This window comes from Marmota monax, unplaced genomic scaffold (assembly GCF_021218885.2).
Source record: "Marmota monax isolate L192 unplaced genomic scaffold, Marmota_monax_Labrador192_F-V1.1 WCK01_AAM20220418_F8-fsc00028, whole genome shotgun sequence".
NCBI classification, from domain to species: domain Eukaryota; kingdom Metazoa; phylum Chordata; class Mammalia; order Rodentia; family Sciuridae; genus Marmota; species Marmota monax.
Genome location: NW_026694779.1, coordinates 2,210,506 through 2,236,865, shown reverse-complemented (window position 1 = coordinate 2,236,865; position 26,360 = coordinate 2,210,506). Strand labels below are relative to the sequence as shown.

The window sequence follows — 26,360 nt, the reverse complement described above, 5'->3', positions numbered from 1 at the left end:
TTTTTTTCAGGGTGAAGAGTTTTGGCAAATGAACAGAAAAGTTGATGTTTTCACACACTTCCCTGTGGCCAGAGGAATGAGGGGGATTAAGGGTACAGATGGTGACTCTAGAACACTTTCTTTTCTATGAGAAGTTAATGTCCCTGGCTTCATCAGTGTTCACGTGTGGTTCACTGTTAAAATAAGGCAAGAGGGCTGGGGCTGTAGCTCAGTGGTAGAGCACTTGCTTAGCATACGTGAGGCCTTGGTTCAATCCCCCGTACCAGAAAAGGTTCAAGGAAGATTTGCAGCTTGTCTTGATTTTTAAGAGGTGAAAGAGGTGGAAGGCATAGGTAGGGTAAAGAAAAAGCAGAATTATGGTACACAGAAATTTCTAGTTTAAGTGACCACATATATGTGCTGGTAGCTGTGGGGAAATATGGTCTTGAGAACTCACCCGTACCTTTGCCTCAGACATAAATACATTCGAGTGTTTTCCTAGAATGCCAGAGGGTTCAACATGAGCATCCCCATGCCGGGTCATCCAGTGAACTTCTCCAACATCACCCTGGAGCAAGCCCGCAAGGATGTAGAGCAGCTGGAGCAGCTCATTGAAAGCCATGATGTTATCTTCCTGTTGATGGACACCAGGGAAAGCCGGTGGCTTCCTGCAGTCATTGCTGCAAGCAAGAGAAAGGTAGTGTGTGGAACCAGGGGTGCTTGTCCCTGTGACTTAATGCACCACCACCCCAACCTTTCCTCCCCCCAGCAAAGAGGGGTGACATGTGTAACCCTAGAGCCCAGTGCCAAAAGGTTTTCACTACAGATGCTGTTTTTGCTCACTTCATCACCCAAGATAATAGTTAGTGTTTACAGTTTACCTTCCCTCAAGGTCCTTTGAGGTGCTCAACACCAGCAGGAATGATACATCTGGGTTCAAATTCGAGCTTCAAGAGGGCAGGAACTTTCACTAATATTTGGTCAGTGACAATTTTAAAGGCCATCAATAGAGAATAGTGAACTAAATCACAATCCAATACCCATGGTGGAATAGCGTGCAGCCATTCACATTTATGTTTCAAAGAATTCTAATATGGAAAATATCATGCTGTGTTAAATAAGATACAATATTATATATATTTTAGTATCAATTATGTTTAGATATAAACATATACATATAAACATTTCTATATGTCTATCCATCCATTCATCCATCTATCAAGAGAGAAAAGAAATAGGGGAAAGAGAAAGGGGAAAGTTGGGGAGGAAGTAAAAGGGAGAGGAGATAGCAAGAAGAAATGTTTCAAACTCTTACTTGTTTGAACTGTGTATGTTGAGTGATTTTTTTTTCTTTTAGTATGATTTGTTCATACTAAAAGAAAGTATTTTTCATACTTTTTATATGATCAGAAATTTGAGAGAGCACATCAAATTATAATTAAGAAAAGTTCTTATAGTATAAATGAAAAAAAGATGTCCTTAAAAATCTATGTGGTAAATGAATTATTTGATAATGTGAATTATATCTTCATGAAACTGTTATAAAAAAAATCTACATGGAGCCAAGTGTGGTGGCATACATCTGTAATCCCAGCGATTTGGGAGATAGAGGCAGGAGAATCACAAGTTTGAGGATAGCCTCAACAACTTAGTGAGACCCTCAGCAACTTAGCGGAACTCTCAAAATAAAAAAATAAAAGGATTCAGGATGTAGTTCAGTGGTAAAGCAAGCCTATGTTCAATTCCCAGGACCAAAAAAAAAAAAAAAAGAAAAAGAAAAAATCTATGTGATATAATGATACAAAGAATGGGCCTAAGAACTTGGTTTTACATTTCTGCCTATAAGCTATGTGACCTTGGGCCAGTAATAGAACTAAACTCTCTGACTTCCATTATCCTCATCTAAAATTGGACAATGTTTGTAGGGAGTTTTAAATGAAATGAAATAATTAAAGATAATCACTCTTTAAGTGCCTTATGCTTAATAAACCCTCAGTATTGGGAAGCTTGTAACATCATTGGTTGTTAGAGTCCACTTATACTCCTATGCAAAAAAAAAAAATTATAAAATTTAACTAAATATGAAATTAGCCCTGGTTTAAAAAATGTTTCCATTAATTCTCTTATTCCTTGATATCTACAGCTGGTCATCAATGCTGCCTTGGGATTTGACACATTTGTTGTCATGAGACATGGCCTGAAGAAACCAAAGCAGCAGGGAGCCGGGGACCTGTGTCCCAATCACTCAGTGGCATCTGCTGACCTCCTGGGCTCATCACTTTTTGCCAACATCCCGGGTTACAAACTTGGCTGTTATTTCTGCAATGATGTGGTGGCCCCAGGAGATGTAAGTAAATTTCTTGGTGTTTCCAAAGATTTCCGAAGACCATGTTGTGTAGTAGGGCAGAGAAACAAAGCTCTTTCATTGTTATTTATAAACTGTCTTTCCACAAAGAGAATTCTCCTATTTGGGGGGGATGGCATTGTTCCAGGATGAGCCTCATTTGGAATCATCAACTGTCCAGCTCTTCCTCATTCACCAAGAAAAATGCAGCCACAGATAATTTGGAGGGGGATGAGCTCAGTGAGGAAAGTGTAGCCCAGCCTGGTTCCTGACAGCATGCAGTACTTTCTCCTGTACTTATCTTAGTAAAATAAACATTAAACATAGCGAGTCTAAAGATCCAGATGCCAATCCAGACCTTGACACAGTCTCACAGGTGATTCCAAATAAGCCTCCTAGACTCCCTGTGCCTCTGCAGAATGGGAGTGGGGCATAGACTTGTCATTTTTTTTTTAAGTTGTAGATGGACACAATACCTTTATTTTATTTATTTGTTTTTTTACATGGTCCTGAGAATCAAACCCTGTGCCTCACACATGCTAGGTGAGTGCTCTATCTCTGAGCCAAAACCCCAGACCAACTTGTCATCTTTTTTTTTTTGTTCAAATTAAAGATTGCTTTTTTAAAAATATTTTTTAGTTGTCAGTGGTTCTTTATTTTATTTATTTAAATGTGGTGCTAAGAATTGAACCCATTGCCTCACACATGCTAGGCAAGCACTCTACCATTGAGCCACCATCCTAGCCCCTATTTGTCATTTTTTAACAAGTGACAGTGCAGGATTCCAAGTAGATGTTAAATTTCATGTACACAGTCAATAATATTTTAGTATAATTACACCCAGTGCAATATTTGAGGCCTACTAATACTAAAAATTGTTTGTTTGTGTAAGATTCAAATTTAACTGCACATCTCTTATTTTATCTGGCAAACTAGCAGAAAAAGGAAAAATGCTGGCTGTGTCAGCTCACAGCAGAAAGTGGGTCAAGTGTGGAAGTGCTATGAACTGCCAGACCACACTGTGCAAATGTGAGATTCTCTAGCTTGATTGACACCACTGGAGTTGGTCTGCAGGAGTGGTCTTTCATCAGAAGAGCTCATAATTTCCAGTGAAGCAAAGCAGAGATGCTTTCTGTATCTACCCACCCTCTATACACACACATTTTCTCCTTCTTTTAAAACTTGTTCTTTAATAATGCATATCTTTTTTGTGTGTGTGTGATTGGCTTTTATGACCACCTAGTATAAAGAAAAGATGAGCTTTCTCTTATGTGAGGAAGATGGTTCAATGATCTCCATCATGGTATGAGAACATGTGGCTGGTCCTGTCATTTAGTTATTGCCAACAAGAAGAATGCTTGGTTCCTTCCACTAAAGTCATGTCCATTCAGAAAGTAAGATTTTCAGAGTCAAAATTTTCTTGACCACCCCTGAATTAGCCCAGAGTTTTTAGATTAGAATTCTTCATTGATTAGAATCAATGAAGGCTTATGTTTGGAGTTAGGCTATAGCAAAAATGCTTGTAGGTAAGTCCTGGAACCACATTAAGGGTGAGGAGGTGTGTACATTTCAAGGGGCATGTAGGAACTGAGACTTGCAAGTTAGCAAACTCCTGTTTCCATCTCTGGGTCACTCAGAAGCATTTGCTTGGTTAGAATGGTAGGACACTTGCCTATCCAAATTACTCTTCCTTTCTATATCTCCACAATGTAACTACCAAGCCCAAGAGATTTGAATTGAGTCAGTGGAAGGAGAGTGCATGGTGCAAATCCACAGTATGAGGCAGCAGAGCCCTCATTTTGCTTGCCATCACCAATCTTTAATTGTTGAGGCTGCTAATCCTTTTCAGAATTATTACCTCATTGAATTAACTGAATTGTGTATTTTGTGTAACTTGATCCTCCCAGAAATGTTGTTATTTGAAGCTGGGTGTTCTCTGCCAACAATGAGCATCTGGTTGTATTTTAAAGCTTTATCGTGGAGGAGTGCCTTGCTCAAACAGAGTTGAGTGGACTAGAACTTCCAGCACGTGTCAATGATTGTTTCTCTGCAGTCAACCAGAGACCGGACCTTGGACCAACAGTGCACAGTGAGTCGTCCAGGACTGGCCATGATTGCAGGAGCCCTGGCAGTAGAATTGATGGTGTCTGTTTTGCAGCATCCAGAAGGGTGAGTTTGCTATTTAGAAATGGTGTTTAAACAAAGCAAGCATTTGTTGGCACTTGATCTTGCTTGACCTATTCTTAATCTGACTTTTCTGAGAATTTTATTATTTTTTCTGTCCTCAAAAACACAAGACTAATAAACAAACAAACAAACAAATTAAAAAAAAAAAAAAAAAAAACAGCCTGGTCCAATTCTTTGGACAGGGAGAACTTGCCATGTGATCTTTGAGGCTATATCTCTTGAGTTATTTGGCAACTATTAATAAGAAAGAATACAAGTTTTGGTAGGGACTCTCGGACACTAGTGTGCTAGTAAGTTTTTATTTTTTCCATCCTTGAACCTTTGTAAGGTGGTACATGAATCACCAATGTTAGAAATTGTATTCAACTGTATATAACAAAGATTCATGTTCAGAAACTTTGCCAAATGAGCTTTATCTTTCTTATGCAACAAGAAGTTCAGAGGTGAGCAGTCCAGGGTTAGTACAAAGATTCCATTATGCCATCAGAGACTGAAGTTACTTCTTATCATTCACTCAGCCACTCTTAGCTTTCTTTCTCGTGCATGGCAGTTTGTGGTTATGGGATGGATATTGTGCGATCAGTATTACATCTGTGTGCCCATTTAGAAGAAGGAAACGACCAAAGGATGAATGTTGTGGTCATCTGAGTGTGCCCCCTTTTAAAGAGCTTTCCTGAAAGATTAACCTATTAATTCTAACTCCTAGTTGCAGGGAATACTGATGAATGTAGTTTTGTTTTCTTTTGTTTTGTTGGCTGGGCATATTGCCCCTCTGTATAAAATTATTGTAAGAAGAATGGAGGTTGAACAGACAACCTGTGTATCTTCACATTTTTTTTTTGAAATGTTACATATTTTAAGTTCCCAAATATATTGTTATATATTTGGTGTTTATATATTTGGTTATATAGTTGGTGTTTAGTTTTATAGAATTTTTTTATTCCCATTTTCGTTGCTTTTCATTTCTTTATCTTCAAACTCCCAGAGTAGGGCATTTTTTCATCTGCCTAAAGAACAATTCCCTTTAGGGTTTTTTTTTTTTTTTTTTTTTTGAGAAATACCAGTGACAGACATGGTGGAGCATGGCTGTAATCCAAGTGTCTCAGAAGGCTGAGTCAGGAGGATCCCAAGTTCAAGGCCAGACTTATCAACTTAGCAAGGCAACTTAGTGAGACCTCTCTCAAAAACTAAGAAGAGATGGGGATGTGGTTCAGTGGTATAGCATATCCTGGATTTAATTCCCAGTACCAAAAAGAAAAGAAAAAAGAAATACTAGTGACAAATATATTTCAGGTTTTGTTTGTCTGAAACTGTCTTCATGTTTGAAAGAGGGTTTCTTGTGTTCTATAGAATTCTACATTGGCACTCATTTTCTTTCAGCACTTTGAGAGTATAATTGGATTGTATTTGGTTGCCTTTATTGAGAAGTTAAGGATTTTTCCCATTGCTGCTGTTTTGAGCAATTTGCTTTGCTTCCTTTTGCCTTCCCTGAGTTGCTTCAAGATGATCTTATTGCCTTTGCCTTTCAGAAGTGTGATCATCATACACCATCTTCTGTATTTTTTCTGACTGAGCTTTCTAGTGCCTCATGAACCTGTGGCTTAATGCCTTTCATCTATTGTGGAAAATTCTCAGCCATTATATTAGAAAAATTACTTCTCCCATTCTCCTTTGCCTTGTTTCTCTTGAGACTCCAGTAACATACCAGTTGGAATCATGTGTCTTTCATGGTCTCTTCTGTATTTTCAATCATTTGTCTTTCTTTGCTTCAGTCTAGCTCTTTGCCTTTGGTTGTCTTCCAGTTATGATTCTCTCATCTTTATGTCTCCTGTGTGTAAAACCAACATCATTATCAGATGTTTCAGGGCCAGAATTGCCATTTGACTTTAGTGGGGTTTTTTATACCTTTATTTTATTTATTTATTTATTTATTTATTTATTTATATGTGGTGCTGAGGATGGAATCCAGGGCCTCACACATGCTAGGTAAGCACTCTACCACTGAGCCACAATTGCAGCCTACCATTTGATCTTGTTTTATATATTTCCTAGTCTTTGCTGAAGATCTGATGTTTGTTCTTTTTGATTCCTTGAGAACATTTAATCCTGTTTTAAGCCTTTAGCAGATATCTCCATTGTTTGTATCTCCTAAGGTTCTGTTCCTGCTGTCTGTTATTTTTCCTACCTACCTTTTTTTGGTCATGTGTTGTCTTCTTATATACCCATTTCTAAAACCAACAATGATAAAAGTTGTTATTATGGAAAATTCAAACATATATACTAAACCTTCTGTTTACTCCACCTGGTTTAACATCTACCAACACATGTTCAGCCATCATTTATCTACACTGCTATCTGTGTTTTTTTCTTCTTCCTACTGACTTTTTTTAAAAGCAAATCCAAGATACAGCATTTTATAAAGTGAATCTTTCTAGTATGCATCTCTACTGTTTTTAGTTGTAAAAACAAAGACTTCCTTGATGTATTCACATACCCAATTAATATTGAGACTTCTCAAACTGGATGCAGTGGTACCTGCTTATAGCCCCAGCTACTTGAGAAGCTGAAGCTTGAACTCAAGAGTTTGGGAACAGCCTGGGCCACTGAGTAAGACCTTTTCTTAAAAAGAGAAAAGAAATTTCTATAATTCCTTGAATATTTGGAGGATGTTGCAGGGGATTATATCTAGGGCCTTGTGCTTGCTAAGCATATGTTCTACCCCTGAGCTATACCTCTAGCCCCCGTTTGGTTATTTTTGATTGGATATGACATATAAAAATTGTAGAGATGTGATTTACATTTTCTTCTGTAAAACTGCTGGTAAGTTCACTAGCCATCTTAGAATACCTTAATCCATTTAGGAATGGTCTTTTTCTGGTTCACCTTTTCTCTGAAATAGGCCCCAGTGATCCCAACTTTATGTCTGAGATATTTTCCATGATTTTTCCTTATTGGCAGAACTCAGAGTCTAGTTTTCCCCTCCAGCCTCATGAGCCTGTTAGTGTCACATTCAACTTGTAATCCTATGGTCATTGCTTTTGGAGGTTGAGAGTTACTTTATGGGAATCCCTCTCTAAGAAGCCTGTTTTACTTTTATGGTCTTCTCTCTTCTCACAAATCTTTGTACTAATTCTTCCCTACCTTGGTATCTTTCTGATTCTTTCAAACAAAGATTTTTATATTTTGTCTACTGTCTTGATCTGTTTTTTGTTACTATAACAAAATACCAAGGCTGGGTAAGTTAAAAAGGACAGAGTTGTTTTGGCTCCTAGTCCTGGAAGACAAGAGTATGGTGTGGGCATCCTTTTGACTTTTGATGAGCATCTTGTGCTACATCACAGCATGGCAGAGAAGAGGGAGGAAAGTGGCACATACAGAAGAGCATGTGTTTGAGAAAGAAAGCAAGGCAGTGACCTTGCTTTATAACCTGCTCTTGTGGTATCTAATCTAGTCCTATAAAACCAAACTTCCTCCTGCCAGACCTAACCCATTTTTGAGAGAGCCTACCCCAGCTTCTAGTGAGGGTGGAGCCCTATGATCTAATAACCTCTTAAAGGCTCCACCACCTGGATACTATGACAGTGGCAATCACTTCAACCTAACTTTTGACAGGGACAAGCCACATCCAAACCACAGCATCTGCTTTCCTTTTATTCTCTATGGGAGGGTTGGCCATGACCTCTTAGTTCACTAGTGTCACATCAGTTTAAAAATACTTTTAAATTTATTATGACTCATAGTGTTCCAGGCTTATATGAGAGAAGAAAGAAGTGAGTGAGCTTGTGGCTTTTGTTTAACTTGGCCTTGGGCCTTTTAGTATGTATACATTGAACACATTGTATGTATGTTATATTCCACGTAAAAAAATTCACACAATTGTGGGCTAGACACCTTATCTTCTCCAAGCAAGGAAAAGGTCTTGCTTACAAACAACAGAATTCGTTTTGCCTTAAACACAATGAGACAAAAATTAATTTTAAAAACAGAGTCAGTCATTTAAAAAAACAGAATTAATGAAGAGGAGAGAAAAGGAAAGGAAGCAAAAAGAAATATAGAAATTTAAGATCTCTCAGTACCTGCCTGTGATTGTGCTGTCAGAGTCAGAGATAAGCCAGACTGATGTCAAGCGGGTATCCATACCTGACTCCATTACAAATGCATTATGATTGATTTATTTTTCAAATAATGATTTGGTGCTCATTTTCTGCTAGGCACTGTTCTAAGCACTTGACAAATATGAACCCATTTAATCCTCGTAGTAAACCAACTAGGAAAGAACAATGATTATTTGTCCTATTTTTGATGGGGAAACTGAGGCACAGGGAGGATAACCAAGTGGCTAAAATTTGGATATCTAATAGGTGGCTCAGCCAGGATTTGGTTCAGCCAGTGTGGCTCCAGAGTATTTTGATCACTGTGCAGTGCTGTCCTCTCTTCTCGGACTGCCTCTCCCGCTGCTTCCTGTTTAGTGGGTGCTTATCTGGCACTCTGCAGCCTCTGGATGTTTGTCCTTAAACCAGGTAGTAACGCAATACAAGAAGGAAAGAAGCAAAAACCTTTTTTTTTAAGATTTATCTTTCAAAAAATTAAAGATTTAGTTCTCAGAAAGTCAACACAAATTTGAAAGATTTTCTATTCATTTTGTGACTTAGAGGTTGTCTGCACAGTTGAAAAGATGGCCTCTGTACCGTTTTGTTGCCGTATGTAACTAGTATAGAAGTCCTGGAGTTAAATGGAAGTAGGCAGCTTTTTAGTCCTCTCGTGTTTGTCATCTGCCTTAGCTATCCCTGCTGTTTATGTTTATTGCTGCCTTATGGCAGGAAGTATTTGGGATAACATCTTCCAGAGTTAAGCCAGACACAGTGGTGTACTTTGTGTACTTTGCTCCTGTGGTCCCAACTACTCTGGAGGCTGAGACAGAAAGATTTTTGGGGACCAGGAGTTTGAGGCCGGACTGGGCAAGAAAGTGAGAGCCCATCTCTTAAAAAAAAGAAAGAACAAATGAAAGGAAGAAAGAAAAAAGTGAAATTAAAGTTAGAACGTTTTCCACTTTCAAATTTCAATAGAAAAATGTGCTGTGGTGTTTTATAAGACTATCTCAGAGTAAGGAATTTATGCTTATAAGCTTATTACAAAGCATTGTGTTTGACAGTTTATCTAACATGCTCCTAATTTATTCATCACAATCTCCTTATTCCTACCTTGTAGACAATGGACCTGGAGCACACAGAAGCTAAACAATTTGCATGGTGGTCACATGCTCTGGTCTTTCCAACTTCAAACCAAGCATGCTTTTTTTTTTTTTTTTTTGGTTACTCTCTTTTCCTTCTCTCCCCAGGGAAAAGAGGTTTTTGCTAGCTTGTGCTGCTCAGCAAGCTCTTTGGTTACTTTCATGAACCTTACATGGACATCCCTCCCTCCTGCATCATCCCTAGGTGTCCACCATAAATTCTGGTTAACTGAACAGTTATAATTGTTTCCTGTCCCCAGGGGCTACGCCATTGCCAGCAGCAGTGATGATCGCATGAATGAGCCTCCAACCTCTCTTGGGCTTGTACCTCACCAGGTTAGTGATCTGGAAATGAAATCAGGATTCTGGACCTGATCCCTTTGGTGCAAGGGGAACACATGGGAGTCCCTTTACCACTCCACCATCCCAGCCCACTTATCCCACAGCTAGGCTGTCAGTGGGGGAATTTTATGACACCCTCCCCCAAAATATACTCCTGCAGTATGCCAGTGAAAATAAATCAGGAAAAAACAGCATCAGTATTACTCAGACTCTTCGATGCATTTGGCATGCTGACTAGAGTCCTCATCACAGAGTAAGAAAAGAAGGAACAGGCTTTGGAATCACCCAGTGGTTTAAATCCCAGTTCTGCAGTTATGAAGGTGGCCTTCCTTGACCAACTCATGAAACTTCTTGAAGTCTTAATTCTCACTCTCTCTCTCTTTTTTTTTTAATATATTTTTTTAGTTACCAATGGATATAATACAGTATTTTATTTATTTATTTATTTTTATGTGGTGCTGAGGATCGAACCCAGTGCCTTACATGTGCTAGGCAAGTGTTCTGCCACTGAGCTTCTACCCAAGCCCCTAGTTCTCCTATTTTAAAATATACCTGCCTCATCTGGTAGCTGAAGAGACCAGGGACAGTAGATTGACAGGGCTCAGCAACAAAGTGTATTGAGGGCTCTCAGCAAATGATGCCTGCTATTTGGGCATTATTAGTATTGACTACTTACCCAAATAGACAGCCTTTATGGGCCAGCCTGTTTGTTATTAGTATTGACTACTTACCTAATAGATAGCCTTTATGGGCAAGCCTGGGAAAACCGCTGGAAGTATGTAGTATCACCAAAAAAAGGATGTCTTTTCAGAAATATAAGCCAAAACATCATAAGGAAGGCCTATTCCCTTAGGGAAGAAAAAGAATGAAGCTGTAGGATGAATACTTAGCATTGATGTTGCTGCTTCATTTGTTTCCATGGCCCTTTTCTTGGAGGAATGAAGAGGCTTTCTGGTCTTCTCCTTTGGAAATCATTCCCCTGGCGTTCATGTTGTGGTTCAGCAGTAAGTTGCAGAAGTCTGCCTTCTTTCAGTGCACTGGTGACAGTGCCCACCAATTTGATGTGCAAGGAGAGACTCACTTGGTTCATGTGTGCTTCTCTCTTCCCCTCAAATACCTACCTCCTGTCAAGGCCAGCTCTATTATTTTCCAAATGAGGGTTAGAATCAGAAGAGGAGAAATGACCTGTCCATGGTCACTGACAGAGTTAGTGAATGAGCTGCAATCTCAAACCTGGCTGGGCATGGTAATGTACTCCTGTAATACCAGTGGCTCAGGAGGCTGAGGCAGGAGGATCGCAAGTTCAAAGTCAATTTCAGCAAAAGTGAGGCCCTAAGCAGCTCAGTGAGACCCTGTCTCTAAATAAAATACAAAATAGAGCTGCGGATGTGGTTCAGTGGTTGAGTGCCCCTGAGTTCATCCCCAGTACCCCAATAAATAAATAAACCCAAACCTGGCACTCTGACCAGTGTTCTTTGAAGGTTTTGTGACTAGAAAGAGTCCTGGTCCCAGCCAAGTATGGTGGCATACACCTGTCATCCCAGCAACTTGGGAGGCTGAGGCAAGAGGATTGCAACTTTAAGGCCAGGCTCAGCAACTCTAGGGAGATAGATCCTGTCGTAAAATAAAAAAGACTGGGGATGCAGCCCAGTGGTGAAGCACCCCTGGGTTCAATCCCCAGTACCTCCCCCCACCAAAAAAAGCAAGCTCTAGTCCACACATTGTGGGACTTACCTTGCAGTCTCTACTCCAGTGTTCTTGCACAATGCCACCCATAGTAGGCCTGTCGTTAGGTCTCTTAACATCCCTGAGCCTTCATTTTCCTATCAATTAATCAGATGCTTCACCTTGTGTCCAGGGGTGCATCTGACATGGCCTGTAAACCATAAGACACCGGGAAAATGTGACGTTTCCCCCTGACTCACACAAGGTGGCCTTTGTTTGACATGAGCCTTCTGTAGAGAAACCTTTCCAGCAAGACCCAACAGACACTGTAACAGCCATCTATCACAAGGCCACTGACCTACAGGGCTGACCTCTGCTATTTATGTTCTCATATCTCATTCAGATCTTTCCCATGTTTCCCTCACCCCCTCTTCTGACCTCGAGCTGTGCCCTCATCTCTTTTACAGATTTTTGTGCTGAGAAGGGCCTTAATTAAATTTTCAGTCATGCCCCTGCACTGGTTTCCTTCTTTAAGCCCTTTATGTTAAATTACTGCAGTTGTAGTTTTCTCAGTGCTGAGGCCAGAGGGCAAAACAGTCTCTCTAGAGAAGAGGCCCGTGTCAAAATGCATGTGCCCATGTTTTTCAGGCACTATGGCAACTAATCCCTCTTGGTGTTATTTATCCCCATTGAGCCTGGCAATCGTTTGTCATTCACCAACCCTTCTAGTCCTCTCTCCTCCTTTTCAGATGTCTGAAGGATTATTTTGGTTGTTGGCCATCTCTTCATTTGGCCTTTTCAAAGACTAAAGAATAATGTGGCCATATATGGGAAAAGCTGTGTGTGTGTGTGTGTGTGTGTGTGTGTGAGAGAGAGAGAGAGAGAGAGATTACTTGCTTACATTATTTCAAGTTCCAAACCTTTATTTTTAGCTACATTCTGAAAAAGAAAGTAGAGAAAGAACTTGAAGAAATTAATGTCAGGGTTGCAAGGTCCCCATTTATAGAGTTTAAACAATCCCCCCCCCTTTTTCTTAAGCGGAATGAGTCCATTTATGCAACTATGTTTTGATTAGGGGAACATCGTTTCCACAAAAACAGTGGGTTGTGTTGCAATGTCCTCTTGCACACTCGACTCTTTCCTCCTCCTCCTCCTCCTCCTCCTCCTCCTCCTCCTCCTCCTCCTCTTCCTTGCTCTCCCAGACAAATGGTTTCCTGTTGGAGGGGAATTGGGTAAACTCCTTTGTGTACTTTGCATGTAAAGAATGGCCAGTGAGGTTCTCAGGGCTCATTTTTCTCAGTGCCCCAAAGGAGAATATTTATTAATTGGCCCCTGCAGAATGAGATGTAGTAGAAAAGCCAGAGTTGTTGGACTGAGAATCACAAGGCCCTCCACCAGCAACTCATTGTGTAACTTGGAGAAAGTTCCATAACTTTTCCTGTGTTCCCCTGGTCTCTGCTCTCTGTGTTGGACCCCGGAGGCCTGAAGATTACTCAGTGTTCCCTCTGTAGAGCCACAGGCAGAATTTGGCACATACAGAGATTGGCCAAGTACAGAAAAGGCTTGATTAGGTCCTGAAATTCAATGAAATTCTTCCTGAAGAAACCTCTTATTGAATTTGAAAACCGTGAAAACCATTTAAGGTGAAAAAATAGGCTTATGGGTCTCTTGGTTTTTTTGGTTTTAGTGAGTTTTGTTTTTCAAGGCTCTGTCCCAGTGTATAAGCAGAAAGCAAGAAGTATAAACTACTTTCTATCTATAAAGAGAGTGATTTAAAAATATCATTTTATTGATATGTGACTGTATATAGATAATCACACAAATGACTATGTGTACTGCTTGATAAATTATCACAAAGTAAACCCACTCCTGCACCCAGCATACAGATTGAAAGCAAATATTATCAAGCATGCTCACAGCTCTCCTCCTGCTTCTCCTGGTTATTGTCGCTATTTCCAACAGAGAGATGGACATCTTGACTCTCATATGACTCTGATCTTTCATATGATTTTGATCTTTCCATAAATGAATTTGTATAGGATGTGCTCCTTGGTCTGCCTTTGTTTGTAGGGACCTTTTTCATTATCATTCTTAGCATAGTAGTATTGTTCTTTCTGCTTTCCATCAACTGGAATCTTTTTTTGGGGATCGAGGGGCAGAGGACAGGAAAGTGGAGGAAAGGAAGGGAGGGGAGGAGAGGGAGAAAGGGTAAGGGAAGGGAGAAAGGAAGAGAAGGCAGACAGGCAGGCAAGTAAGCTCATTGTCTTCCTGGTTCTTGGGATGATGGCTGAGTTCTGCAAGATCAGATCCTTCCTCTGGTTCTTTTTTAAATGTTTTTTTTTTTTTTTTTTTTTTTTTAGTTATAGATGGACACAATATCTTTATTTTGTTTGTTTATTTTTATGTGGTGATGAGGATAAAACCCAGTGCCTCACATGTGCGAGGTAAGCTCCCTACCGCTGAAACACAACCCTAGCCTTCCTCTGGTTCTTTGTGGGAGGCACACAATTTAGGAGTTGTAAAACCTACAGGCCACTCCTGATATCTCCGGTAAGTTGGTTTGCAGGGTATTGTGCCATCCTGTGGGCAACACAAGTTCACAGCCTACAGGCCTGCTGAGGCTTTGACTGGCTATCATTAGAGCATGGTAAAAACAAAGTGACACCATAGTAGTCATCCAGCATCAAAGTCCTGCTTTTAAGCCACTTTTAGGCCACACAGTTCACAGTTTTTGTCTTTGAGTGGAGTGTACTGCTAGTTCTAAAGTACTGATTTAAAAAAAAACACTCTGAGGATATATGCCCTTCCTTTGGGCTTGTATTCACCAGCTCTGAGTTCTCTTGAGCTCTTGAATGATTCTTTCTGTTAGCTTCAGAAAAGTAGAATGAAGCCAAAACTAGGGCAGAACCCTGGGAGGGCTCTGGCCTGGGAAATCTTGGACTACAGTTCATTTGGCCTGTCTGCTATGCCCTGTAAATCCTTGATTTTAGTTTTAATCAGATCTGTTATACTGTGCTCAGAAATGCTTATCTCAGTGAGCCTAGGGATATGAATGGACTGTCTGTAGGGGAGGATATTCATAGAGAAGCAGGAAGATCATATTTCCTGAGATGTAGCTCAGGAAAAGGAGTCCCTTCCCGCCTGGGTCTATACCCCTCAGCTTGATGGCCATGGCAGTGACAGGAGAAATGGGTAGTCCACATGTTTCACTGTGTTGGCTGTTAAGGTTTGTGACCTGGTCATCCTGTCAGTCTAGCCAATCATGCCAACAGATGGCTCCCAGACATTCATGGCCATGCACCATTAGGGTCAGAGAAGTTATGTAGGCGACATAAGATCACCCAGTATTTGATTGCATTCACTCTTGGAGTCATCTAAGATGGAAGATGTTCCCCAAGCCATTTGGATGTGGTGGGATCTTGTTTCATCTGGGAGGCTCCTGAATGTAAGGCAGCATCTGGGCAGAAGATCTTGATGGAGTCTGGATTTCAACTTCCTGAGGCCCTAGAAGAGAAGGGATTTACCTTTCCCTGGAGGATAAATCACAGATAATATCACCCAATTCAAAAACATCTCAGATTGCATTTCTTGTCCCAGGAGTTGGGTCTCACTTTATCTGTGGAAGGATATCACTTTGCTTTATGGATGTTGCTTTATGGACGATACTGTACTGTTTGGGAGGTCCCATGAGGTGGTAGCCTAAAGGCTTTGTGATCTTACAGATCTCATTAGAATCCACTTTGCTTCTTAATTTCATATTTATTCTTCCATTTATGACCTCATTTCCCAAAAGACTTGAGGCAGCTCTTGCTGCTTATCACTGTGTGACCTTGGGTAGATTATTTATCCTCTCTGAACCTCACTTTTCTTCCTTTTCTTTCTCTTTACTTTCTTTTCTCTGTTTTCAGTACTGGTGACTGAACCCAGGGTGCTCTATCACTGAGCAACATTCCAGCCCTTTTTATTTTGAGTTGCATGGACTGCCTTGAACTTGTGACCCCTCTGCCTCAGCCTCCCGAGTAGCTGGGATTATAGGCATACACAATGACACCCAGCTTGAACCTCATGCTTATATCTGTAAAATGGAGATAATAACATAATAAGCTCCTAGAATGCATGTATGTATTCAATTATATTTTCTAGGCAATAGCACAGTTCTTAGCACATAAGAGACATTTGGAAATGTTGGTTTTATCATTTTTCTTTCAGTTTTTATTGAAATGGAAGCATTTGTCTCCTAAACAGGAAATTAGGAAGAACCCATGAAACTCTGGAAGCGATGAATGAACTGAGAATAGCTGGAGGATTAGCCCCATTTGCACTAGTTTTCTAAGGATGACCCTGGCTCATTCCCAGCTTGGTTCTGCCCCTCTGTGGCTCTGGTTCAAGGGGAGATGGAAACTGTTATCTGAAAAAAAGGCCTCTGGTGTGGTGTGTGTGCTGGGGCTTATGCAATTGCTAAACTCTCTATTTTGGCTTTGAATTTGATTAAGACTCTTTTTAACATCCAAGATTGATCTGAAGTTTAGAGCTTGTTTTTATTTATGCAAACTCCAAGCTGTTGGCAGGCCTACTGGTAGCTGGTGTGAAGTGAAAGCAGTAGGGTCCAGTTGCTGAGATGGTAATTTCTCAGAATGGTCAGGCATTTGGGGGTGTTGAATCTCAGCTTCTCATGGAGGCAAGGCAAGGTAGGTTTGGTGCTGAAGCCAATTTTACTGGTTAGGTAAAAACCTTGACTAGTGGGTGGCCCAGAAATGAAGGGCCCATTTTTATTCCTCATCTTTTTTTTTGGTACTAGGGACTGAACTCAGGGGTGGGCACTTGACCACTGAGCCACATCCCCAGCCCTATTTTGTATTTTATTTAGAGACAGGGTCTCACTGAGTTGCTTAGTGCCTCGCTTTTGCTGAAGTTGGCTTTGAACTCGCCATCCTCCTTTGAACTCGCCTCAATCTTCCAACCTGCTGGGATTACAGACATGCACCGTGCCTGGCCTGATATTTTTACTTTATATCCAATTGGGGCAAAGTTGACCTAAGAGAATGTGTTCACCCGATAGGGGATAGGTCCTCTAGGTGTTCAATTTTTGTTTTAGTTCTTTTCTTTAAGTTCCTCTGGCCTTCTGTCTGTCCCTCCTTTCCATTTTACCTCCTCTTTGCATTTCAGTTTTTCTCCCCCAGGCTTTAGAGCCAGAAAGAACAGAATTCAGATTCCTGGTTTTAGCACTTGGTAGTTGTGAAACCTGGGGCAAGCCATGTCCCTTCCTGGGTCCTGACTTCCTTATCTGGATTGAAGGTCACAGGTTGGTAGCAAGCCAAAATGAGATGCAATGTGTGAAGATAGCCAGGAGCACTAGACATCAGCTTGATGCTCAGCACCTGTGAGTGCTCTGCCCTCCCCCAGCCATCAAGTTCTGCCTTAATTCAGGACAGGCCTTCCTGCATAGCTTCTAAAGTGAGGGGGGCACAGTTAAGTGCAAGGGAAAGAGGAGAGGAGGAAGAGCGTTAGAGGAGACAGAGGAGAGAAGGGCAGAGGTGAGGGGGTGCTCAGTGAGTCTGAGGAACTGAAAGGCCAATGCGCCCATGATGTGGAGAGTTGGGGGAAACCAGGGGAGAAAGCAGGGCATGCACAAGCTATTTAAAAGTTTGGACCTTCAGCTCAGAGGAAGGTTTGGCATGATGTGATAAGATCTGGCTGCTGCATGGAGAATAGACTGCAGGAGACATAAGTGACTCTGGAATCATTTAAGCTTAAATTAGAAGACAGCCTGATCCAGGGGTTCCCTTATCTGGAGCCAATTCAAAGTACACATTTCCCAGTCACCCCAGAACCACTGAGTGAAAAACTTCAGGAATTCTAGTCATTGGAGAACCACTGCTAGGGCCTGAGAAAAAGGTTTCTTGGTGGCATCCACAGGACAATGTGCCTAACTCCTGAAGGTAGCACAGACTAACCTTTGGATTTTGTGCTCCTACCTATGCTAGTTGTATTTCCAGCATCCTATCCCCACCCCAGCCCAAACAGGTATTACTACTTGGGCTCCTTGCTACATAGAAGTACACAGGTGCGCCTCATGAAGTCCTGCGTGATCAACGCCTCACGGGCGTTCAACTGAGTACAGCTGGGCAGCTTGCCCAGGACCCCTTTAAAAGCCTTGTGCTGGGCCTTTTTGTCTCCTGTGTTCCGCCTTTTCTCCCACTCATGCTGAGCATCCTGTCTTACGAGCCCTGGAAGTCAAGCTCAGGTATGACACAGTGCCTCTAGTTCATAACAGGGATTCAACTCTGGCTGCTTTGCTCCTTTAGAGCCTTGGGCGATGAGTGGGCTGAGAGCCAAGTGAGCACCTGTAATTGTTTCTTCTAGGCCCTGTCATTTCTAGCTGGATTTTTGGAAGGGGCGGTTTGATTCATTTTTGTTTCTATTATTCAGGTAGTAGCAAAGATGCACAGATTATAGAACTACTTTAGATTGAAAACATTGTTTTTTTTTTCCAAGCTGGGAGTGTATAGCTTGGTGGTAAAGTACTTGCTCAGCATATAAGAGGGTCTGGGTTCAAGCCCCAACACCCAAATAAAAGTTTTTCTTCTTAGAATGCTACTTGAGATACTGATGTTGGTGATTATTTGCAAGAAGAGGTATGAGGGAGGGTAGGAGGGACTTTTCATTTGTACCTTTGTGTACTATTTTGAAAAAGAAAAATAAAGATCATAAACTGTTCTTTAACATTTCCTTTTTCAAACAACATATACAGTGTGTGTTCATGATGGTTAAATATTGATTGGGTGTGTACACTCATACATTGCCACCACAAAAGATGTGGGGAATGTTTTTGTCACCCCAAAATTTCATTTGTACCTCTTCTCATTTCATATTCCCACCCTCAGCCCCAGGCAACTACTGATCCTATTTCCGTATGGGCTGTTTTCATTTCTTCTTTTTTTTCTTTCATTTTTTTCATTTCTTCTTTACATTATTTTATTACATAAAAGCATAATCTAAATTTTAGAAAGTAAATTGTGCAGGGAGACAGACAAGGTTTGACCCCTCACTAGGGCTGTGGGAGTGAAACTGATAGTCCTCCCTCCCCATAGGGAAAGGGGAGAATGGAAGGGGGTGTTGTTTAAGAGGAAGTTGAATGTTTAACTTTTTAAACACTGCAAAATGGAAGTAAATGCACCATGGGAGTGTGGGGTTTTTTTCCTCTTGTTTTTCTGTCATGTGCTTATTGTTTTCAAAGGAAGAGTTAATTTAAAAAAACAAACAAACAAAAAACCACCTTTTTTCCTTTAAGGAGCTGTCAATCTACAGCAAATATGGAATATGAAGTAAGCTTTGTACAGTCCTCAGAATCAGAGAATTTACTTTGAGCAGTATCAGGCTTTGGTTCGTATGTGGATGGAGAGGTAACTTAGAAATCACTATATAAAAGCTGTTTGGTGTAAATTTAGTACAGGCTAAACAAGGTGGAACAGTGATGCTATTTTTAGAAAACTGGAAGGAATTTGAGGCTTGACGAAGGCCTGCATTCATTTTTCTGACAGCTTATGTCAGCGGTAGCAAAGCCCTGGAAAGTATAAGGAAGGTAACAAGATAGGAATCACTTGGGACTCTTAGACACAGGTTCTTAGACCTTCTCTCAGACCTTTTGAGTCAAATTTCAGGGATTTTCCTGATGAGACAAGTTTGAAAAACACCAAATAATCATATTCTTTCACATACTTTGTATGCTGCTAAGACAAAGGTCATTTTGATTTTTTCCCCATCCAAACTAAGAACAAACCTTTGTGTCCACACATGCGCACATATGCACACTCACTGGGGCTTGAACTTGCTAAGCAGGTACTCTGCCACTGAGCTACACTCCCCAGCATGGGAGAATTCTTTTAATTTTTTTGATTGTGCCCGGCCCCTCCAAATAGGTGTGAATATATTCATTAGGACTTTTGCATAAGGAACCTGGATTTTACATTGTTTTGGGAACCTGTGTACACCTTAAGTGAGGTGCTAAAATTTTAAGTAGCAACCTCTGCTCTTTAAATTTGTATACATTTCTTCTAAGACTGAGGGAATGCACAGCACATTGTGGAGACGCCACATTTATAATACTAGGGATATAAAAGCATAAATGACTGGGAAGGGTTTCAAATGGCCTGGAAAATGTGACTCATGGTAAGTTAGAATTTTTCTTGTGGTTTATTTGGGATGTGTTTTCTCTGTATAATTCAGATGTGAGTAATTTTGCAGGCTTCCAGTTGTTATGCTCATTCATTCATTTCATAATTTATTGAGTAAATCTCATGAGCAAATCCCTGTGTTGCGTGAGTAAATACAAATAGTTTAACTGGTCTTGTCTTCTAAAAACGAGAAGTTTTTTAAAGCACTTAATTATGGCACGCTTTGTGATTCTAAAATTCACAGGGAAATGCTAAGGACCCAGAATAGTCTAAATAATCTTGAAAAAAGTGAATAAAAGTTGAAGAACTCAGATTTTTCCAGTTTTAGTATAGAGCTACTGTTATCAAGACACTGTAGTACTTGCATATAGATAAATGTGTGTAGATCAGTGACATAGAATTGACAGTCCAGAAATGAGCACTTAAATTTGTGTCCAAGTGATGATAGTTCAGTGAAGAAAGAAGAGTCTTCAACAAATAGTCCTGGGACAGCTGGATTTTTTACATGCAAAAGAATGAATTTAAATCCTTATCTCCTACTCATATACAAAAATTAGCTCAAAATAGACCACAGACCTAAATATAAGGGCTAAAATGTGAAACTCCTAAGAGACAGTATCATAAATCTTCATCATCTTGGGTTAGACAATTTTTTTAAATATCTGACATGAAAAGACCAAGAACAGAATTAAAAAATAGATAAATAGGACTTCACCAAAATAAAGTTTGTTCTTCAAGAACCCCAAAAGACAAACTATAGAAAGGGTGGAAATATTTGTAAATTGTGTATCTAAGAAGTTTGATTCCAGAATATATAAAGAACTTCCAGTTTAACAACAAAAAGGCAGCCCAGTTTAATATTTGGTAAAGGATTTGAGTAGACATTTCTCCAAAGAAGGTCTATAAATGGTCAAGAAACTCATGGAAAGATGCTTGACAGTCATGAGAGAAATGCAGATCAGAACCACAGTGAATGAGTTGCCAATCTCACACTCACTGAGATGGTTTTGATGATGAACAAGAATAACAAGTGTTGACAAGGAGCTGGAGAAATTGCAGCCCTCATACCTGTCTACTGGAAACATAATATGGTGTGGTCACTTCAGAGATGGTTTGGCAGTTGTTCTTTGAGATGTCAATCATAGAATTACCACGTGACCTTGTAACTGCACTCTTAGGGATAATATGCCCAAGAGAAATAGCAATCTACTGATGAGTAGATAAACAAATGTGGCATGTCCATAAAATTAGATATTATTTAGCAATAAAAAGAAATACTAATGTGGATAAAAACCTTATGTTAAGCAAAAGAAGGCAGTTGTATATGGCTCCACTTATAGGGCATATACAGAAGAGGCAAATCAATAGAAATAGAAGGTAGATTAGTGTTTCCCAGGGTTTGGAAAAGGAAGAATGGAGACTAATTTCTTTCCGGTCCTGGATTTCTTTTTGGAGTGATGAAAAATGTCTAGAAATTAGATAGTGGTGCTGGTTGTACAACCAAAATTATAAACACTGAGTTTATACTTTAAAAGCTGAATGGGGGCTGGGACTGTAGCTCAGCGGCAAAGTGCTTGCCTAGCATGTATGAGGCACTGGGTTCTATTTTCAGCACCACATAAAAATAAATAAAAGACATTCTGTCCATTTACAACCACAATTTTTTTAAAAAAAATGGTTTGCATGTGAATTATATTTCAATATACCTTTTATTAATTTTTCAAAAAGTCTAATTCATTTGATATTGGGGGTATAAAGACCAAAAGATGGATTTCAGAGGGTGGAGATGTTATTTCTAGGTTGAATGTCAGGTGGATGGAGGATTGATTAAAGAGGTATCTGGGCTGAGTGATTTTTCATGAAGATGAGGACTTAAGATACATGTCTTAGCAAAAGGAAGAATTCTGAGTCATTGAATTCAGCCTGGGGCAAGACCAGGAGATGACAGAAGTTTTGGGGAGGGAAGTTGTAGTTCAGGTTAACAGTTGGATCAGACTGGGAAAACACTCTGTCCAAGATACAATTGGGAAGACAAGTTGGGTCCAGATCCCTGGGGTGGGGGATGCTGAAATGCCAGTGTAGGGAATGCCCTGCTTTATTTGGTTTGCTCTAAGTGGCTGATAAAAAGTGGCAGGCCTCAGAGCTTTGTGTTAGGAAAATGAATTGATGACATAACTTGACATTAAGTAGAAGGGAGAGGGCCCACCCTAGGAGTTACCTGTTCGGAGTCAGTTGCAGTGGTATGAGAAGGGTTTCCTCTGAGACTATCTGAAACTGGAAGAGTTTTGATTATGTTCTGGGGCTTCAGGTATCAACTTAGTGAACTTGTAAATCCTCGCCAGCATTATTCTACTTCATTTCCTGGGAAAATGAATCACTGTTTCCTGTCAAAGAGCTGTCTGGGTGCTGAACAATGGTGTGTTGGCCTTGCCCAGCCTCTTTTTTTTCCTTCTGTTCCTCACCACCTGTGTTTTTGTTGTTCTCTCCTTCTTTTCTTTGCCTCTCCTCCTTTCAGCTCCTAATCAGCTCCTCTCCCTTGCTTTTGCTTTTATTCCCCATCTCTAATCATAAGACATTTTAGCAGAGAAAGTTAACCAATATTCTTTCTGCAACATAAGGAAAGCTTAATAAAATCTAGATAGAGAGTAATAGCATTACTATAAAATGTGGAGGGTTGGGCCGTTGGTCAGTGGTAGGGTGCTTGCCTAGCATGCACAAGGCCTTGGGTTCTATCCCCAGCACTGGAGGAGTGGGGTGGGGGGGTGGAAAAAGGAGACATGATGTGTAGGCCATTTTAAATAATATTTTAGTAGAAAATATGCTAAATATGATAGTTTTAAAAAAGAATTTAGTATAAAAGTAACTTGGTCAAACAGGTAACTTCCAGAGCTCCTAAAGATCTCAGCATTACCATCTGTCACTTGCCATTAAAACCCCCTCTGACAGTTTGATGTCCCCTGTTTTCATATCCTGAATAGCACACTCATGACCCCAGTGGTGCCTTAGGTACTGGATTATGAAACAGCTGCCACTTTGCTGAGATGTGGGGGAATAAAAGATAGTCCCATTTTCAAAGGTTGACAGTGAGGCTATCTTTACCTCCATTGCCTAACTTCTCATTTCCACCCACTCTTTCACTGTTTTTAAAAAAATCTTTATTTTGTTCATTTAGTGTTTTTTTTTTTTTTTTTTAAATGTGATGCTGGGAATCAAATCCAATGCCTCTCATGTGCTAGGCAAGCATTTTACCCCTGAGTGACAACCCCAGCCCCACTCCTTCACTCATGAGCTGGGATTATAGTGAGATCACATATATTGATAAGGACATTTGGAAATTTGCTGTAGGCATTTCCTTCACAGATTTTCTAAATACAGGTTTACATATTCTCTTATGTCACTTGTTGCAGTATGGGCCCAAAGATGAAGTTATCCAAACCGGGAATGAAGCCTGAAAAAAGGTTTTGTTTTTATTTGGGGGATGAGTATCAGTACAAGAAACAAAAATCATGAAGAGATCTAATATTACAGACAAAAGCTGTGGTCTGGGGCTGGGGCTCAGTGGTAGAGCATTTGCCTAGCATGTGTAAGGCACTGAGTTCGATCCTCAGCACTACATAAAAATAAATAAAATAAAGTTATTTTTTAAAAAAACATTTAAAAAAGAGAAATTGGCAGTTTTGTTTGTTTGTTTTTTAAATTAAGCTAATCTAAGAGGAAGGCCGCCTCCAGAGGAAGCCGGCCTGAAGCCCATCCAGAGGCCCCAGCCTGGGCCAGATGTTTATACTTTGATGTCACTTACCTGAGTAATGTGCTTCACCCTTCTGAGTCCAAGTTCAGCCAACTTAAAATGGGATAGTCAGGAAGGTCATTTAAATGAACCCAGGACAAGATTTGTATTGTCTGGCTCATTACAAATATTGAGTCCTGTGGAGACATTAAAAGATTTTCTGCTCTTGTTTTTAGTAATAGTATGTTAGTAATGCACACAACAGATTGAAATTTTCTCTTTGGCATGAGTACAGTTCTAGAGTTGTTATGTCCCAAGCATAAATGACCTCAGTCATAGTTGGTAGGACCTAGTTACACTCAAATGTGCACACGTTGCAGGTAGAAGTTCACACTCAAGGTGGCGCTGTTGCCCAGCAATTGCTGCAGTTTAAAAAAAAATTTTTTTTTCTTAGTTAGACCCAATACCTTTATTTTATTTATTTATTTTTATGTGGTGCTGAGGATCGAACCCAGGGCCTCACATGTGCTAGATGAGCACTCTACCACTGAGCCACAACCCCAGCCTCCACTTTTACATTTTGTTTCTCTGTTCCATAACAAGCAGAAAACCTGGATGCGAGTTTAGAACTATCTCTGCTTTCTATAGTCAGCCCCCAGGCCATCTGTCCTTGTGTGGCCCCTCCAATATAGTATTGTGGATATGTGCCTTATTCTGTGGTCTCTATAACAAAAGAGTCCAATCAGAGTCACTGAGGCAACTTATTTTGTGATTCTGGGGATGAAACCCAGAGCCTGGTGCATGTTGGGCATGTGCTCTACCACTGAGTTACACCCCCAGTCCCTCCCTGTTATATTTTTGAAGGTATTCATTAAAACAATACTTTAGGTATTACAGCTTGATTTTCATATTTTGGAGTTAATTTGCTTTTAGGTCACAAATATGTGAAAAGCTTAGAGGCCCTGGTTCCTAATGTAATGAAGGTCTCAATGTATTTCTTCCCCAGACCCATTTACAATACAGGGGGATTTCTGTCAGGACCACCGTAATAACACTTCCTCCTCCTCGCCAGACACTAGCTGCACATTTTCATAGATGTGATCATTCCATGCTTGATATGAATTGTTCTTTTTTGTTTGTTTTTAGATCCGGGGATTTCTGTCACGGTTTGATAATGTCCTTCCTGTCAGCCTGGCGTTTGACAAATGTACAGCTTGTTCTTCCAAAGTAAGTCATTTTTGCATTCAAGGGACTTGTTTTTTTAAAGTGAGCCCATCAGCATTAAATGCCCTTGGCATTACCAAGTGGGGCCACTGAAAAGAACTTATGTGGGGGAGAAGAAGTTCAGGAATCACTTTCTCCTTGTTTTCATTTATCAGTATTTATTCTCACAAAGAATCCAGCCCAAGAAAATTTGACTGATAGTATAGAGAGAAAGAATGAGTTAAGAAATTTTAGCTCTGTATCCACACTAGCATCATGGCCATTTTGGCTAGAACTTAAACTTTACTGGTCTTTGTTCTTCCCCGGAGGGTTTCCCTCCTTGGATGAACCCTCAACAATTTTTTCGCGTTCCTCAGAAGATGGGGGATTCCAGGCAGTCCTGGATGCATGTCTTTTGGAGATCCACATAATGACAAAGAAAAAGTAAACAGATTAGGGGCCTGGGTAGAGAGCCAATAAAAGAGCCCCTTTGGCTTTGATCTTTGCAGCAGCTCTAAAAATAGATCTGATCTTCTGTCCTTGTAATGGGAAACGGCTGATAGATCTCAAAACTATTGTGATGGCATCTCATTTTTTTAATAGGCTTTGAGATACTGTCTGAGTTATTCTTATATGTATACTGTATGTGACAGCTGATTTCCTTTTTTGGGTGTTCCTTTAAGTCTTCTGACACCCAGTGATTTAAAACTCCCAGTCCTTGATAAGTAAAAGTTTTCAAGTTGAAGTGCAATGCAAAATAGCACAGGGGGTGGGGGTGGGGTGGGGGGTGGTACTTAAATCCAACCAGCCATGGCCTCTTGCTTACAAATTGGGATTTTTCTGCTGTGTACCCTACATGCAAAAGTGTGGAGGGAATTAAATTCTAGAGAAATTGTCTCCTCTTGAACTGACAAGCTTCTGTTGGAAACTTTATGTAGGTCATATCTAATGAGAAGCACTGCACTGACCAGTGTCTCTTAAAAATTGAACTTAGAGGGACTGGGGTTGTGGGTCAGTGGTAGAGTGCTCATGTAGCATACATGAGGCACTGGGTTCGATCCTCAGAACCACATAAATGTAAAATAAAGATATTGTGTCCACCTAAAAAATATTTGGGAAAAAAAAAGATTGAACTTAGATTTGACAAAGCATGTTGATAAATTTGGTTAAATCTAGGTGGTCAAAAATTGAGAGTAATTTTTTTTCTTCAGAAGTAAACTAAGCACATTTTATTGTTACGCATCCCAGGTGCCTATGCTGGGAATTAAAGCTTATTATTTGTCAGTGATTTTGAGCTCATTCTTTCTATAGTTCCTTAAGATATCTTACATCTACTCAAGTCTAGTCCTCAGGATCTCCACGTGTACTTCTGTCTTCAGAAACTCATTTTAGGATTATATGTTCTTTAGTGGAGTGTATTTTTTTTTCTTTGTGTGGCTGAGCTAATTGGTCTCAAAATAACTTGGCAGTATTAATTTTCACATTGAAATCATTTGGCACAGGTGCCAC

At 40.2% G+C, this 26,360-nt stretch overlaps 1 protein-coding gene across 3 annotated transcripts in view; it reads left to right on the top strand.

Moving 5' to 3' along the window:
* Nucleotides 1-26,360, top strand: part of Atg7 (autophagy related 7) — a 239,086-nt gene that overhangs the window by 73,254 nt on the left and 139,472 nt on the right. For 2 of the 3 annotated variants that reach the window (XM_046425736.2, XM_058572945.1), the window contains exons 13-17: nucleotides 482-676; nucleotides 2,123-2,326; nucleotides 4,377-4,492; nucleotides 10,001-10,076; nucleotides 24,795-24,875. In XM_046425736.2, the coding sequence (XP_046281692.1) occupies nucleotides 482-676; nucleotides 2,123-2,326; nucleotides 4,377-4,492; nucleotides 10,001-10,076; nucleotides 24,795-24,875 (672 nt within the window). Of the gene's footprint in view, nucleotides 1-481; nucleotides 677-2,122; nucleotides 2,327-4,293; nucleotides 4,493-10,000; nucleotides 10,077-24,794; nucleotides 24,876-26,360 lie in introns of those variants that run through there. The other variant, XM_046425737.2, reaches the window with a different exon arrangement.